Raw genomic sequence first — 16,364 nt, 5'->3', positions numbered from 1 at the left:
CCCGTGCCAAGCGCAGAGTCAGGAAGACATGACAAAGCACTATTTAGGGGAGGATGAAACCGAGAGCAGAGTTCCCGAGATAAGGAGCAGGTTTGAGGAGCAAATGGTAAGCACGCCCCCTAGCGGCCCCTGTGAGATTACACCTAGCTGCGGCAGCCTGTGTAATAGTGAAGGTGTTTTGCCTACCATCCTCACCACCCACACCGTGACAGACCAACACTTGCTAGGCACTCACTGTGTTGATCAGTCTCCTAGCAATTGGGGTAGCCTTTGGGTCATTAATTATCAGCCCTGTAATTGCTTTACAAAGAATCAAAGAGGGAACATGTCTATCTTGAACCTCAAAGGCTGGCAGAATAGGGGGTTAGGTGGGGAAACTCTGTGCCAACGAAACAAGGAGTGAACCCCACCCCTGCCATGTACTCAACCTTCCCTGAGTGACTACCATTAGCTGAGGTCACAGAGGGAACATGACATGCTGGAGACGGGGGATGACTCAGACGCCACCTGTGACCCTGGGAGCTCACCACCTAGCGAGGAGACAGACAGATAAACAAAGGGATGCCGTGTGCTTGGGGTCCTGTTGGCAAACCCAGGGTGTGGAGCAGGGAGTGCCAGCCACCTGGGCCACTGCTTGAAGGTTCTGTGTTTAGCTGAGCGATGAAAACGGGGAGGTAGTCCAGGACGGCACAGCAGGTACAATGAGAGACGCCAAAGGGTGGGCTCTCCTGGTGGGCAGGGAGGTGGCGCTATATCAGCTGGGGAAACCCTCGCGTCTATGTCTGTGTAGGCTGAGCTTGCTTACTAGTCCCCAACCTCTCCGGGAACATGGGAACTGCGGGACGCCCCTCGCATCTATGTCTGTGTAGGCTGAGCTTTCTAACTAGTCCCCAACCTCTCTGGGAACATAGGAACTTCGGGCATCCCGCCAGGGTTCCGGTCCAGTCCTTACACACCAGCCTCTGGGTAACTCAGGCATTGCTGTCAACCCCCTGGCTTGTGAACGCCCTTAGCACTCACCAGAGGGCTGGGGCCAACCCTGACAATATCAACTGTGTAGGACTGGCAGAGCCTGGCATACAGCTCACTGCAATCTGTTGGACAAAGCTGGATACTGTTTGTGCCCTGGATAGGGGTGAGCTGGAGTGGTGTACCTCATCTAGTGGGTACTAGGCAGGAGCTTGGAGCCTGGGGGAGGGACTGCATTCCTGTGAAGGAGCCAAGGGCTCTCAGGTGAGCAGAGAGGTAACTGATGGTTTGTGTCTGGTAACATGAAGTGATGGCCGGGGTTCAAGGCCCCAACCAGTTGAGCCTCACCCCACCTGAGTAGGGACACCTGAGTGAGGGGCACCACCCTTCTCCCACGGTCCTCCACGCTGGTGGTCAAAGGTGACACGCTCCACCCTGAGGGGCCAGAGTAGTTTCTGGAGAGGTGGGAAAACCTGCGGAACAGGGTGGCCAAAGGCTGAACCGGTTGGACAGGACAGTTCAATCCCCCCCACCCCCCAGCAACCCCACAAAGCCAGGCTGAGGAGACAGCTCATGGGTTTTATATCTCCGCACTGAAAGCAACTAAGGGGTGGGGATGGGGGCAATGGGAGGGAGGAACTCAACAAAAACACAACCCTTTATTTTTTAATTTAATGTCATTTTGTGGTGCCATGGAGAGAACTCAGGGTACATGTTCTACCACTGAACTATGACCCTGGTACCCCCCAGCACGAACTACACAGGGACATCATCCTTCAGTGCTGGACTGTGACGAGCGCAAGGCCAGCCGTGGAAGGCAGATTGCAGCTTCCAGCTTCTGATGTCACTCCAAGTCCTAGCATCATTGGATGGGGATGGGCATCTCTGAACAGGACACAAAAAACACCAACTTCCTCTGGCTCCAGGGCAAACAGGTCCTTCTATGTACAGTACTCCTGGCTCAAGGCTGCTCTGCTCCTCCCAGTCTCTTGGGCCTTCTCCAGAACTGGCCCGAGTGAGTGTAGATGAGCATCCTCTGAGACGCCCAGAGACCTGGCTTCTGAGACAGAGCTAGTGAGCCCAGGAAGCAGGCAGGAAATGTCTGGTCCCCAAGTTTTCCCAGGTTCGAGCCTCTGTCTTGGCAGACTCCCAGGCTCAGAGGGGCCGGGTTGTGTGATTATAGACCAGGTGCTCTGTGTCCTCAGTGGTGGAAACAGTGGAGCTGGCTGGTGTGGGAGGCGGGTGGTGGCGGCGGCGGTGACTGCGGAAGCCCTTTCTCTTACTCTTGAAGAAGAAATATCCCAGGATGGCTACGACCACTATGATGGAGATGACCAGGAGAACAGCAATGGCCACCTCCACAGAACCTGGGAGAGAACGGGCAGAATGAGGCGCATCCTCACTTTATCGGATGGACAAAGACCCTGGATGTCATGTGTAGAAGCAGAACACCCAACGCAGACCTTCTGTTTCCAGAAGCCCAGAGCGGCTCTGACGGAAGACAATTAGCAGGCAATTCGCTGTTTCTCCTTCCTTTACCTATGCCAGACCTCACTACTCAATGGTGCACTCTGGGTAACCTCAGGATCCCTCTCAACACGCTTAGACATTCAAGAGCAGGTGCGTGTGGCAGTTCCTGAACTGGCACACCCATGGATCCAGGCTGGTGACACACGACAGCAAGGCTTACTTACCTACGCTGGGAACGGAGCTTTCCCTCCGCAGACCAAACACATCCTTCTCTGCAAAGGGACATGGAGAAGTGGGTCAGCGCCAAGTCCTCAGACTCAGCTGTTGGAGTGCCACAGCCCTGTGCCACCCTCTCCCACTGCCACTGAAGTCACTTAGTAGGGAAGCGATCCACCCAGCCCAGCTAAATCGTCCCCTTCACCCTGCCACTGCCACTCCGCTCACTGGAGATGCCACGACAGGACTCAAGACACTGCTGCTCCTCCTCAAAGCTGTTCTTGTTGCCATAGCAACCACCATAGGTGAAGCGGGCACAGTGTTCGCTGAATGGGTTGTAATACCAGCGCGGGATGTTCTCTTGGCAGGGCCCAGTGTCTGGCAGTTCTGCACAGAACCCTGCAGGAAAGGAACACGCAAAGGGACAAGTGAGTCCAAGGAGCTACCCATGCCGCCACCTTGCAGGGCCCACGTGACGTGGCCCTCCCCTCCCCCAGGCTGAAGGCAGTGTGGCTTCACCAAAGGCCCATCTGTAGTACATCACAAACAAGGAAGATGACTCTGGACAACAATCCTAGGCACCAAGGGAACTACTACTTGGACCCACATTTTAAAGGCATACTTAGGCACATTATTTATTTATTTTTGTGCATGCGCCGTGGCACACATGTGCATGGGGAGATCAGAGGACAACTCCTGGGGTTGGCTTTCCCCTTCCAATACGCCGAGTCCCAAGGGTCAAACTCAGGTCATCAAGTTTAGTAGCAAGTGCCTTTATCCCAGTGAACCATCCTGTTGGCCCCATGGCTTTGTTTTGCTTTTTATTCCATGCGTGTGGGTGTTTTGTGTGCACGAATGGCTGTGCACCTCACGCATGCAGTGCTCTGGATGCCAGAAGATGCTGGATACCCCGGAACTGGACTTATGGACGGCTGTGAGCCGCCATCAGGGTGCCGGGAATTTAGCAGACGTTGACCTTGAACTTCCGACCCCCCCCCCATAAGCCAAGACGGGATTTCTTCGTTTCCGCCCCTCCCCCAGTGGTGGTGGGACACAAACAGTTCCTTGCCACGCTAGGAACCGACTCCAACCTCAGTCCCCAGGGCCCTCATTTTTAATATTGTTTTCACGTTGTCAAGCCATGGTGGCTTCCCACGTATGACAGTACTATGAAATTTCCCAAACACATACGACTTAGCGATGTGTTCAGCGAGGCTACGGCAATGGAAGTAATCAGAGAGGGAGTGCCTAGCGGTATCGGGAAAGCGAGCCACAGCCACGCGAGACTCAAAGGGAGAGCTAGGGAGGCTCGGGAGAGCTGGGAAGGCTCTGTGTGCCTGCAGCCGACACACACAGCAGACCCCTGGGACACAGAGGAACGGGAGGCGCTCACCTCTGTCACTGCGGAAGTCAATTTTCTGAAGCTCATCAAAGCCACGGGTGTCTGCGGGGGGGGGGGGGGGGGGGGGGTGAAAGGTCAGAGGTTGGGGCCCAACATGGGCATCCCTCGGGCACAAGGGAGAGCTGTTAGGATCACCATTCCGGCACCCCACCCCTGCTGCTCCCCTGCTCACATTTTTCACAGGTGGCCTCGTCAGAGCCATCAGGGCAATCAGGGGTGTCGTCACACTCCAGGAAGCCATCAATGCAGCAACCATTGCTGCAGCGGAATTGGGAGGGGTGGCAGCTGCCCGAGCACACTGGATGGGGGTGAGATGACACTCAGGCACAGAGCGGGTGCCAAAGGGCTCTCATCTACCTGGCCCTCTCTGTCACAAGCCCATTCTTCATCAAGCCCAGCTCCTCCTATATGTAAACTGGGCAGATCCTGACTGGGGTAGTGGGAGTTAGGGGTATGGTCGTCGTAAGGGCTGAGGACCAAGACATAGGGAGGAAACAGAGAAAGAAAAGGAAGTAAAACCCACCTGGATGGTGCCTTTTGGGGGAGATTCCTGGGGGAGAAAACAGAAATAACAGGAGGCGCAGTCAGACACTAACGATGATGGGGACACCCCCAGCCCACTTCCCCACCCTGGGCAGCATCACCTGAGCTCCAAAGCTGCCTCTCAGCGACACACCCACCTTGCACATCCTTGCAGGCTAGCATGCACTCTTCTTCCCGAAGGTAATTGTTCTTGTTGCCCAGGCAACCTCCATATGTGAAACTCTTGCAGATTTGCTCTGTGGGGTCATAGTACCAGCGCGGGAAGGAGCCCCGGCAGCGGCCCACCTTGTAGGAGGCGAGGCAGTAATCTAGATGCAGGAGAGCTCATGAATCAGGGCTGAAGGGTTATGGGGCCGAGGGGCTCTCCAGGAACCTCGTGCCCCCTCCCAGTCACCTTCTGTCTGCTTGGCTGTTAGCACGGTGATGGTGAGGTTGGCGGTGTCCTCTGGCTGGTCTGAGTCAGTTTGTGTCAGTTGGAAGAGGTAGGTTCCTTCCTTTAGCCCCCACAGCTCCACTTCATCCGGACTGTTTCTCTATACACAAGACTGGTCATCAAGCTTGGACAAGCCCAGGTCCTCCCAGCCATATACCTGCCCCACAAGAGCGCAGACTTGGTGTCAAATGCACCCTGATCTTTTCTCTAGCCAACACCAAATGAGCCAGCAGTTGGCCTACCGCCCAGGAAGGCGTCCCAGGAGGCTGTGGGGAGGGCCAGGGATTCAGCCCAGTGTCTCACCTCCACTCTGACATCGCTGTCACCCTGTAGCAGGTGCCAGTTTGTTGTGTCTGGATCTCTCAGCACCAGGGGTTTCTGCAGCTGTACCTTCAAGTCTATGCCCACCCAGGTTCGAGGGATCTGGGACCCTGAGAGAAAAGGAAGAAATTCAACTGTCAGTGGGCAGACTAAGGCTTTCTTGGCAAATAGTGGTGTTGGCTAACCTAGGACTCGGTAGCCTGCACAGGGCACAGGGAGGAGAGTGTGCAACAAAGCCAGTATCTTGCTCTCCATGGAGTCACAGTGTGAGTCGTACATTGTCTGAAGAAAAGAATTGAGTACTATATACCATCTGATCTCATTCAGGAAAAAAGCCCGTGTGTGTACGTATTGGGTGTGGGGGGGGGGGATCAGTCTGTTCTTAGTTTCTACAATAAGCAGGTAACTCTGTTGACTGCTTTAAAAAGTAACAGTTTCTTTAAAAGCCAAATATGAAAAGGTGTGATGACGAAGTCACCAACCATTCCTCTAGGGCTGCAAATACAGCTCCCATTGGTAGATTGCTACCTATGTTTGCCTAGCACTGACAAACACCTGGGTTAGATTTCCTAGTGCTAATCCAACCAGGAGTGGTGGCACATGCCTGTAATCCCAGCACTCAGGAGGTGGAGGCAGGAGGATGAGAAGGTTGTCTAGAATACACAGCAAGTCTGAACCCAGCCTAGGATGCATAAGATCACGTTTTGAAAAACAAACAAACAAACAAACAGGTGCTTGGGAAGTGGAGAGGTCCTGGGGAGATGACTCAGTGGTTAAAAACACTGGCTTTTAACCAGCATGGTGGTTAAAACCACCAAGAACTCCAGTTGCAGGTTTTCTGATGCCCTCCATGGGCGCCAGGCTCAAGCGGCACACCGACATACACTCACTCACACATGACAAGCACAGTAAAAAAGCTCACTCCTCGCCACTCCTCAGTATGGGGAGCCAGTGTGGACAGAGACATCAGCAGAGTGCGAGGGCAAACAGACTGCCTGGGTGCTCCAGGGCGAGGGATCATGGGATAGGGTGTTTCTGCCATCAGCTATAAGGGACTTCCAGGGGCCACACCCTTCCTAGACCTGATAGCTTGGGCTTGTAGTTTCCTTCATCTGAGCGTCAGGGGTCATATCAGAGAGATAAGCACAGAGCTGGATTCCTGTCAAAAATGGGTCCTTGCACCCACAGAAACCTCCAGAAGCCATGAATATGGCCTTATTTGGAAAGGGTCTTTGCATAGGTAATGATGTAAAGGATTTCTGGGAGATTATCCAGGATGACTATCATTGTAAGAAACAGAAGTGGAAAAGTGCTGAGCTCTTGACTAGCGTTGAGAAAGGCCCTGGGATTAGATTAGAGTTAGGGCGCTGCCAAAAACAAACAAACAAACAAACAAACAAACAAAAACAACAGAGGGGGCTGGAGAGATGGCTCAGTGGTTAAGAGCATTGCCTGCTCTTCCAAAGGACCCGAGTTCGATTCCCAGCAACCACATGGTGGCTCACAACCATCTGTAAAGAGGTCTGGCGCCCTCTTCTGGCCTTCAGGCATACACACAGACAGAAAATTGTATACATAATAAATAAATAAATATTAAAAAAAAAAAAGAGGCTGGGAGATGGTGGCGCTCGCCTTTAATCCCAGCACTTGGGAGGAAGAGGAGGCGGATCTTTGTGAGTTTGAAGCCAGCCTGGTCTACAGAGTTCCAGGGCAGTCTCCAAAGCTATACAGAGAAACCCTGTCTTGAAAAACAAACAAACAAATAAAAAAAAACAAAAAACAACCACAACAAAACAAAGCAAAACAAAACAAAAAAAAACGACAATAAAAACAAGAACTGGGGAGAGTACTCTATTACTAAAATGTCTCTTTTCAGGCACGTGGACTTGAATTCAGTCCCCAGAAAGCCAGGTGAAATGGCATGGACTTGCAAGAGATCCGTTCTCAGACAAAGAATAAAAGATAGATGGTCCCGGAGGAATGACACCTGAGGTTATCCCCAGCGTCCACACACACATCCACTACACACTTCACGCACAAGCTAGGCACACACCAAAACCCAAGAAACCGAACCACTGGCCTTGGAGACACACGGATTTTTATTTGTCTCACCACGTATCCCTGACAAGCCTAGAACTCACTACGTAGCCCGGCCTTGAGTTCACAGAAAAAGACTGACTCTATTTCCTGTGTGCTGGGATTAAGGGTGTGTGCCATCACCACACCTGGCTATGCAAAATAAAAAAAAAAAAAAGCCAATCACACGTGATAAATAAGCAATCATGAAGTATTGTGAAGGAGGAGCAGGCAGCAGAGGGCCGGCCACCAGACAAAGGGAAGCTTGCAACACAAGGGAAGACGGGTTTTTTAGTCGCTGTTTTGTTTTTTAAACTTGATCATGGGGAAGAACTGGGGATGTTTGTGAAAGAATCCACATGAGAAAGTCACAAATCCCCAACTTATGAAATTGCTCAGAGCACAGTGAGGCCTTTACTTGGGGTGTTTGGAGTTAGGACAGAAAACACAAACTGTGCTGGACAGATGGCTCAGTTAGTAAAGTGTCTGCCATGCGAGCAGGAGGTTCTAAGTTCGAATCCATAACACCCATGGGAAAAGCGAGGCCCAGTGGCTTTTCCACCAGTGTAATCCCAGCACTAGAGGCAGAGACAACGGGATCGCTGGAGTCGATGGCCACGGCAGAATCAGTGCGCTGCAGTTCCTAAAAAGACCTTGTCTCAAAAGATGAGGTGGAGCTGGGCAGGCACTGGGATTGCCCTAAATCCCAGCACTCCTGAGGCAGAGACAGGTGAATCTCTGACAGTTTATAGAGGCCAGCCTGGACTACAAAGTGAGACCCTGTCGTCTCAAAAAGCAAAACAAACAACACAAGAAAGTAAACTAATTGAGGAAGGTACCTGATGTCCATCTCTGCCTTCACATGCATGTACACTTGTGCGTGTGCATGCGCGCGCACACACATGCACACACACACACACACACACACACACATACACTATGAAGTAACGACAAGGAATAAACTGAGAAGAAATCAGGACATCCCAAGTCTACTTCTGTGGACAGTAAGGAAGTGGCCAGCCTGAGACAAACCTCAGAGTTTGCTGGATGCCAGGTGCTTGGCGACACCAGGACATTCAAACATAAACAAATAGTGGTATGGGAAGAAAGCAGACAGTGGCTGTAAGCAGTGGCTACCCTAGCCCTTGACTTCTGTGTGCAACGAAGAGGTCACGGAGTCCTGTGGGAGGGGCTAGGGAAATCTTACTCTGGGCATCAGCTTTTATCTGTTTGGAAGAGTTTCGATGGAGCTGGCAAGGGACTAGGGCAAGAGGTTCAGGAAAGATGTAACAGCAGGGGTCTAAGCCACAGGGGCAGCCAAGGAAAGTAAAGAACAATTAGAGAAACACCTGTGGGCAGACACTTCCGCTTTCTCAGGAAAGGCTCTGGAAAAGGGGAAGGAAGACCCAATCTAAGCAGAAAAGAAACTGGATTAAAGAAAGAACTTGTGGTTCATTCACGGAAAAACTGGATTTGGGGCAAGTTACACACACGCACATGCGTGTGCCCAGAATGGACAGGCAGTGGGAGACGAGTGGTGTTCCAGAGAGGCAAGGGCTAGAGACGGACTTGGAGATACACTCCCTAACAAAGCTGCTAATCTGGGGGATGCGGTAAGTGTGTGCCGGACACCACAGCAGGCTCTGTCAGGGGTTAGCATGGGTGAGCAGGGAATTTAGGCCACCCCTCTGTCCTAGGTTTAAATGAACAAACGGGGAGGAAGAAGAAAACCATCTTTTGTGAGATGTGGAAATTACACAGACTAGCGTCTGTGGGGCAGGAGCATAGCTGAGTGGTCGCAAAGGCTGGGCATGCTCCCCGGCAGAGGGGGGATGAGATCTGTTCTGTAGGTGGAACACCGCCTTGCCCCTGTGTTCTATGTTGCTAATGGGCGCTTTCCCACTGCCACGTTAGAGCGGTCACTCACCCACTATGTGAGTATGGCACAGAAAGCCTAAAATATTTAACATTTAGGCTACTCACCCTCGTAAGCACCTGTCTATGCCTGTACTGTCGCTCCAATTGGATGAGAAAGTTGGCACCGAGGGACACGGCTCAGTTTTCATCCAATATGGGTGTCGGGAACTGAACTCTAGCCCCATGACTCAGCTTTAAATGTTAGACGTGGGGTTTGAACCCAGGTCCATCTTCCTCCATTGCTCACATTCTATCTAAAATGCCACTTCTGAGCCGGGCGATGGTGGCACACGCCTTTAATCCCAGCACTCGGGAGGCAGAGGCAGGCGGATCTCTGTGAGTTCGAGACCAGCCTGGTCTACAGAGCTAGTTCCAGGACAGGCTCCAAAGCCACAGAGAAACCCTGTCTCGAAAAACCAAAAAAAAAAAAAAAAAAAAAAATGCCACTTCTGAACCATTAAGATGGCTCAAGCAGAGGAAGGTATCTGCCACCAAGCCTGACCTAGGTTTGATTCCAGGACCGACACAGTGGCAAGAACAGAATCCTGGACATTACCCTCTGACCCCCACGAGTAGACATCATCCCAACAAACAGAAATAAATATCAAAAAACAAACACAAAAAGCCCCAAAACAAAACCCAGGGTTCCTTAAAGGTATATGTTTCCATTAGCGTGGGAAAGGGGTGGGGGAAAGAGAGTCTATCAAAAGATAGTATTTTTTTTCTTTGATTTAGACAGGGTCTCGAAATGTAACCTGGCTGGCCTGAAAGTTACTGTGTAGCCCAGGCTGGCTCTCATAAGTGAAAGTCACAGCCTTGTCAGACTGAGGGAAAGTATTTAAATTCACTTCCTTCCTAAACCACACTGCCTCAGGGCTTATTATTATCTTACACTTATTTGTCTGTTTGTTTAGAACACGTATGTGTGTGGGCATGGCCATGCCAAGGCACGTGTGTGGAGGTCAGAGGACAACCTATGGGGGTCAATTCTCTCCCTCTACTGAGTGGGCCCTGGCAATCAAACTCAAGTTGCCAGGCTTGGTGGCAAGCACCTTTACCCACTGGGCCATCTTGCCAGCCTGGTTTTATTATTACAGTTGGGTGGTGGTGGCGCATGCCTTCAGTTCAGTCCTTGGGAGGCAGAGGCAGGCGGATCTCTGTGAGTTCGAGACCTGGTTTTATGATTATTAAAACAGCATCACAGTATCCAGTTAAAAGATTTGTTGACATACACCAAAGTTGTTTCCAACTCTTCACAACTGTCAACGTGAGCTGGCAAGCTTTTGCACAGACGTATAAGTTAAATAGAAGTGTGTCAAGGGTGGCACTTCAGAGGGTTACGTAGAGTATAAAAGTGTTCAAAGAGCAAAGTGATAAGGACAGCTGTAGAGGGCTGAGTCACAGAGATGAGAAAACTTCATGACAGGGTAATGAATGGGAGAGACAAGGTTTTACAGGGACCCATGCCAAACAGTACAGAGACCTACAATCTGAGAAAATGGGAACTGGGTTCCAGGGATGTAAGGAAAAGAAGGCTGCATTGGCTGGGACTAGTGTCATGGGTCTGTAGTTGCAGCTACTGGGAAGACAGGGGCAGAAGGATGTAAGTTCAAGAACTGCCTGGGCTACAGAGCCAGTTCAATGCCGGCCTGATGAGACTCATCTCGAAGTTTTACTAAAAGGGCCAGGGTTGTAGTTTGGTGGTGGAAGCCTTGTTTAACATGCATGAGGCTCAAGGATGGATTTAGGGTAAAGGAAAATGGGGCAATTAGAAAGTGGAGGACATGAGGGACACAAAAAGGTAGGGGAGCAACAAGGCCAAAGAGAAACAGAAAGTGGTTACCTGGAAACAACCCTGGCTAGGGGCTTGGTTGTCATCACTAGACCCTGAGGGATAAACCCAGGCCAGGAGGAACTGTTCTCACTGAGAAGAACTAGCAGCTATAGTAACGGGGAACAGACAGACAAGACATACCCATCCACTCCCCTAGCCCCACTTAGTGATGCATCAGACCCTGGGCTGAATGAGGAGCTGCCCCTTCCACCCCTGCCTATCAGCTCTCTCCGAGACCCAAGACCAAGGGGCAAATGCCCTCGCCTGCCTGCCACTCCCTTCTTCCTCCAGAGAGCAAAGGGCTGGAGTGGCCATAAAACCAGGCCTCGGGATGGATTCAGGAAATGCAGACTCTGCCTCCTGAGCGAAGAGGGGTGTGGGGCGGGGGTGTCAGCGCATGCACAAAGGGTAGATGAGTTACTGAACTGGATGGAATCTGGCCTGGCTTGGCCATAGCCTGAGAAAAAAGATCAAAGCCATCCATCCTCAGAAGGATTCCTTCAACCCACACAGGTATCAGTGACCCAGGTGTCCTGACACATCCTCTCCCTCCCCCCCCTCTCTTTACCAGGTAGACTTGGCAGACAGTGGAGCCACCAACACACTTGCTTCCCCTGCTTCCCAGAGTACTGTAGCACCGAGATGACCTAGAATGGCCTAACCCAGTTCCTTACATGTCTCAGGGAAGCCCCATCCTATCCTATCCTATTACTGGGGGTTTCCGAAAGATCCTAGGATCCAGGGCTCCTGCAAGCCTCTGTCAGAACAGAAAAGGCACCACAACCAATAGGAGCCATCACCACCCACACTAATGCGCTTCCTTGTAGAACAGGCTCCAGCCCTGGCCTAGTGAGACTCCACGGGCCAGCCTAGCCCACAGATAGCATCCCCTGCTTTCCAGAACCCCACCTCAGTTGTCCCCAGAGACCAAGAAGAGCTGCTGGAAGGTTAGAGAGAAGAGCAGACCCTGAGTCTGCAATAGGACTAGCTCAGAAAAAAGGCCAGAGGGGAAGGGTCCTGCTGTACCGGCCCTGTCCAACGCTGCAGGGTGGAAAGACCTGAGGGCTAGGTCCTACTACAAAGGTGGTCCCATGCAAAGCACAACAGGACTTCTGGAGTAGACGCCTGAGCTGAGGCCTAGGCTTACTATTTAGGGATGTTAACTTGAGCAAATGACTTCTTTTTTTTCTTTCCTTCCTTCCTTTCTTTGTTTCTCAAGACAGGGTTTCTCTGTGTAGCCTTGGTTGTCCTAAAACTCACTCTGCAGACCAGACTGGCCTCAGAGTAAGGGATCCACCTGCTTCTGTCTCCAGAGTGCTGGGATTAAAGGCGTGCACCACTACGCCAGCTATGGGCTCAGTTTCGTACTCTAAAAAGCAGATACTAAGAGCACCTCTTCCAGAGACTGGACATAGAGACGAGAATTTGCACAATGAGGAAAATGTGAAGAGTAGCAGAAGTAAGGCCTTGTGACCCCCCTCCTGTCCAGAACCCCCACTTGGCACTAAGAACAGGAGGAGAGAAGGGTGAAGCAGGCTGCTACAGTCCTGTACACAGCAGACTGTTCAGTGCGTCCTAAGACAAAAGAAGAGGATCCTTGTTCCCCACTTAGCCTTCACCCTTGGAAGTAAACAAGGCGAACAGACAGCCAGGCTACCCATCCTAAGCAAGGCCAGCCCTGCTTGGCTCACGTGGACAGGCACACACACCTGCCAGGGCAGCTGACATCCCTCACCTACCAGATACACATACCGGCAGGTTGACTCATCCAGCAATCCTTCTCACCCCTCACGGGGAGCTTCAAGGGGACTGTACCCACAACACTGTCTCTCTCCCTCAGGACAACCTTGCCTGAGTTTGTTCTGTACTGTCTGGGGCCTGGCCGCGTCATTGGTCCACCTGCGACAGGTCAATCTAGTCCCAGGGCAGAGACACTAAACTGTCCCTTGTCCAGCCACTGGAGGAGACTCTCTGGTCAGGCTCAGTTGTCAAGGCCGCAAAGTGCTTAGGGCAATGCCTGCCCAGGGTGCCTTCCTAGTCATTGGGCCTCATCAGCATTCCTTGACTCAGCCTATCAGGGACAGAAGCAGGGAAACCTAGAGAGTCATCTCATTTCTCCCGTCGGCTCAGCCCGGGCCAGGCCTTCAGCCCATCTATAATCAACATCCTGAGTTCAGGAGCCAGAACCTGGGCTCAGAGGCGCGGCCCCTCTCCACTCACCCTCCCCTTTGTTTACTAAATACCGGCTATTCAAAGGCAGTCGATGAAGGACTCTCTTCCTTCACTCCTGTTTATTGCTCTCTTAGCCAAGACTCCATTACCTGCCCATCCCTTCAGGCCGGCAACCTTCCTCACCTCCAAAGCCCCGGGTCCGCAGCTCGCGGTAGGAGTGGTAAAGCTCCTGCGTAAGGTAGTTGATGAAGCCCTCCTTCGGGGCGAACTTGCACACGAAGTTCTGCTCGTACAGGCAGTTCATGAGGAAGCAGGCAGAGATGGCGTCCTCGCCGCCGTCTGGCTGCAGCTCCACCAGCGCCAAATTGCAGGTCTGGGTGGCGCAGCAGGCACGCACGCAGTCCCAGCCGCGGCGCACCGTCGGGGAGCCCAGGAAGGTGGCCCCGTTGCTGACCGAAGCTTCGGTGTCGAGCACGAAAGCCGGCACCCCGCTGGTAAAGCGGGTCAAGCAGGCGGATCCCCCGGGAAGTTCAGGGGGCGCGGACGGCAGCGCACTTTCAGTGCCCTGGAGCCCAAGCGAGCAAAGGAGCCACACGCCGACCGTAGAGATGCTGGCCTGCGCCAGGGTCAGGCGGCGGCCCGCCATCGTGCTCCTAGGGGCCGTCGCCCTCCTCCCCAGGGCGGGGGTCACCTTCACAGTGCGGGCCTCCGGGTTCCGAGGGTGCTTGTGACCTGAAGGGGAGGAGACAGAGGAGACACACCTGATCAGCTCGGGTAGGGGCGCGGAGCACTGGGAGCGAGGAGGCGCACGCTGGCCGATCCGCCCACGCACAATCCGTGAACCCGATCGCCGACGTCCAGATGGGTATTGCTCGGGAGCTCGCGTACCCAGACACAGCACGGACGGCCACCAAACATGCTCCGAGCCTGCTGGGCCTCCGCCTACCGTCCGCCCGGGCTACCTGCGCAGGTGAACGGGGTGGGGCCGCTGAAGATCCCGCCCGGCTTCCGTCCCGCTCAGGGTGTGCGGAAAATCTGCAGCCTCCTCCCCCTCTAGTTTCTGGTGAAACTGAGTCAGAGTGGCCGGGGCGGGACGGACATTAACCCTTGTGCCGCCGGCCCCGCCTACACCGGTTGCACTCCCCCACCGCCCTGCCCAGCAGAACTTCCGGCTGGACCCGCCTGGCGACTCCACCACCCCAGACCCAGCCGCTGCACCAGTGGTGTCCGGACGCCCGATGGCGTGGGTGAGGCCCACATGCCCTGGAGGCGGCTCTACACTGGCTCCACAGAGTCCAGCCACTCGTAGGGTCCCAGAGGATCAGAGGTGCATCCCGAAAGCCCAAACTGGGCCGCGACGCCACAGCGAGGTGGCGAGGGTGCGGCAGCCTCTGGCCTCCCTTTCCGGTTAGAGCTTGCATTCCCTGCCCTTGGCTGGAGGCGTTTGGGAAGGGGTTGGAAGAGAGAAGTTGGGGAAACCGATGCAAACGATTTCGCTGCCTGTGGCCTGCCCTCAGGACATCATTTCCAGTTACCCACTAGAAAGAGAACCCCGAAGCTGGGTAGGTTGCGTTCGTGAAAATCAGCCTCAGGGATGCGTGCTGCGGAGGTGCAGCTCCAGACAGCCCTCCCTTCTGGCTTATTTGAGGAACAGGTGGTTCCTGGTATCCTGGCTTCCCCGTTTTCACCCACAGGAGTTCGTTCCCTTTTGTTTGAGCCTCTCCTTCGTTTTGTGTTGGCATTTCCTTTTGAACTCTTCACCTTTTGTTGGTACGCGGCCCCATTCCCTGAATTTCAGGTTTATTCTCCTATCCCGAGAAGGGGAACTCCCAGTGAGTAGTTGACCACTCTCTTCCCCATAAATTCGCTGCTTGGACTCCAGCTCACTGAAGGGCTGAGATAATGCCTCTCACACAGCAGTGGACACCTCGGACGTCCTGTCGCAGAATTCGTTGGTCCTATCTATTTTCTTTCAGATTCATTTAATTCTGAGACAGGGTCTTGATGGGCGTCCCTGTTTCTGACTTCAAAGTTACGTTCCTCTGCCTCACTTCCTAGTGTTGGGATTACAAAGAGGAATCACTGCATCTGGCAGGAGTTGTCCTGTTTATGCTCTCTCTCCCCACAGAAAAGGTCCGAAGAGGTAGCTTAGCAGTTAAGAGCACTTGCTACTCTTGGAGAGAACTGGAGTTCAATTCCCAGCATCCACATCCCACAGAACCTGCAACTCCAGCTCCAGGGGATCTGAAGTTCCCTTCTGGCCTCCTCAAGCACCTGCACACTTGTGATATTTACACACAGAGACACACACATACCCATAAAAAATTGTATGAGTGTATGTATGTGTGCGCATCACGTGTGTGCCTGGTGCCTGTTGAGACCAGAAGATAGTGGATCCTCCTGGAACTGGAGTAACCGACAGATGTGAGCTTCCATGTGGGTGCTGGGAACTGAACCAAGGTGTTTTTTGTTTTTTGGTTTTTTTTTTTTTTGAGACTTTTTTGTGTAACCCTGGCTGCCCTGGAACTCACTCTGTAGACCAGAGTGGCCTCGAACTCACAGAGATCTGTCTGCCTCTGCCTTCCAAGTGCTGGTTAAAGGTGTGTGCCACCACCACTGAGATTCTCCTTTTCACAGTGGCTGAACCTCCCCCTACCATGGAAATTCCCATTTGCTCACCCAAGGTAGTTTCACATAGACCTTGGAGCTGAGAATCATTTTTCCTTTATCAACTGCAAATCCTCCGGCTGCTCATGTTACAGATACTGGGAGCAAAAACTAGTGGATGCCAAACCCTCTCTGGATATATTGGGGTTCCACAGCCCCTGGCATAGTGATGCCCCTAATGGTATGCTGGGGCAGAAACACCATGGTACAGTTGCTGGGAAGGAAGAGTTTTGTCAGTTTGATTCCTACGTTCTGTAAAGCTTATACAGAAGAGAATATCTTACCACAGGAGAACACATTATGATAATATACATTGCCAGAAGTTTATGATTACATTCATTATG

At 52.7% G+C, this 16,364-nt stretch overlaps 1 protein-coding gene across 3 annotated transcripts; it reads right to left on the bottom strand.

Moving 5' to 3' along the window:
• Positions 1–1,627: 1,627 nt before the first annotated feature.
• On the bottom strand, positions 1,628–14,445 carry Spint1 (serine peptidase inhibitor, Kunitz type 1). Of its 3 annotated transcripts, none has more exons than XM_041678687.1 (11): positions 14,316–14,445; positions 13,537–14,085; positions 5,337–5,464; positions 4,995–5,133; positions 4,738–4,908; positions 4,581–4,607; positions 4,230–4,355; positions 4,049–4,099; positions 2,884–3,054; positions 2,664–2,711; positions 1,628–2,336 (listed from the first exon to the last, which is right to left on the bottom strand). In XM_041678687.1, exons 2-11 carry the CDS (start codon positions 13,997–13,999, stop codon positions 2,125–2,127), a joined length of 1,536 nt encoding a protein of 511 aa, XP_041534621.1. In that variant the 5' UTR covers positions 14,000–14,085; positions 14,316–14,445; the 3' UTR covers positions 1,628–2,124. The 3 variants fall into 3 exon arrangements, with proteins under 3 accessions (XP_041534621.1, XP_041534619.1, XP_041534620.1); XM_041678685.1 differs by having other exon boundaries at positions 14,242–14,440; XM_041678686.1 differs by lacking the exon at positions 14,316–14,445 and adding an exon at positions 14,186–14,204.
• Positions 14,446–16,364: the final 1,919 nt, after the last annotated feature.

This window comes from Microtus oregoni, unplaced genomic scaffold, assembly GCF_018167655.1.
Source record: "Microtus oregoni isolate MIOR12 unplaced genomic scaffold, Mior012 000031F_ref0000149, whole genome shotgun sequence".
Taxonomy (NCBI): domain Eukaryota; kingdom Metazoa; phylum Chordata; class Mammalia; order Rodentia; family Cricetidae; genus Microtus; species Microtus oregoni.
The sequence above is the reverse complement of the archived record's forward strand: the minus strand, read 5'-3'. Positions and strand labels throughout refer to the sequence as shown.

Bases quoted from the DNA above. Each gene is read 5' to 3' on its own strand.
- Spint1 (XM_041678687.1), bottom strand. From the start codon at position 13,999: ATGGCGGGCCGCCGCCTGACCCTGGCGCAGGCCAGCATCTCTACGGTC. The intron at 4,608-4,737 runs GTGGGTGTGTCG...TTTCTCCCCCAG, and splicing joins AGCCTGCAAGGATGTGCAAG to GAATCTCCCCCAAAAGGCAC. The intron at 3,055-4,048 runs GTGAGCGCCTCC...CCTTTCCTGCAG, and splicing joins TGACTTCCGCAGTGACAGAG to GGTTCTGTGCAGAACTGCCA.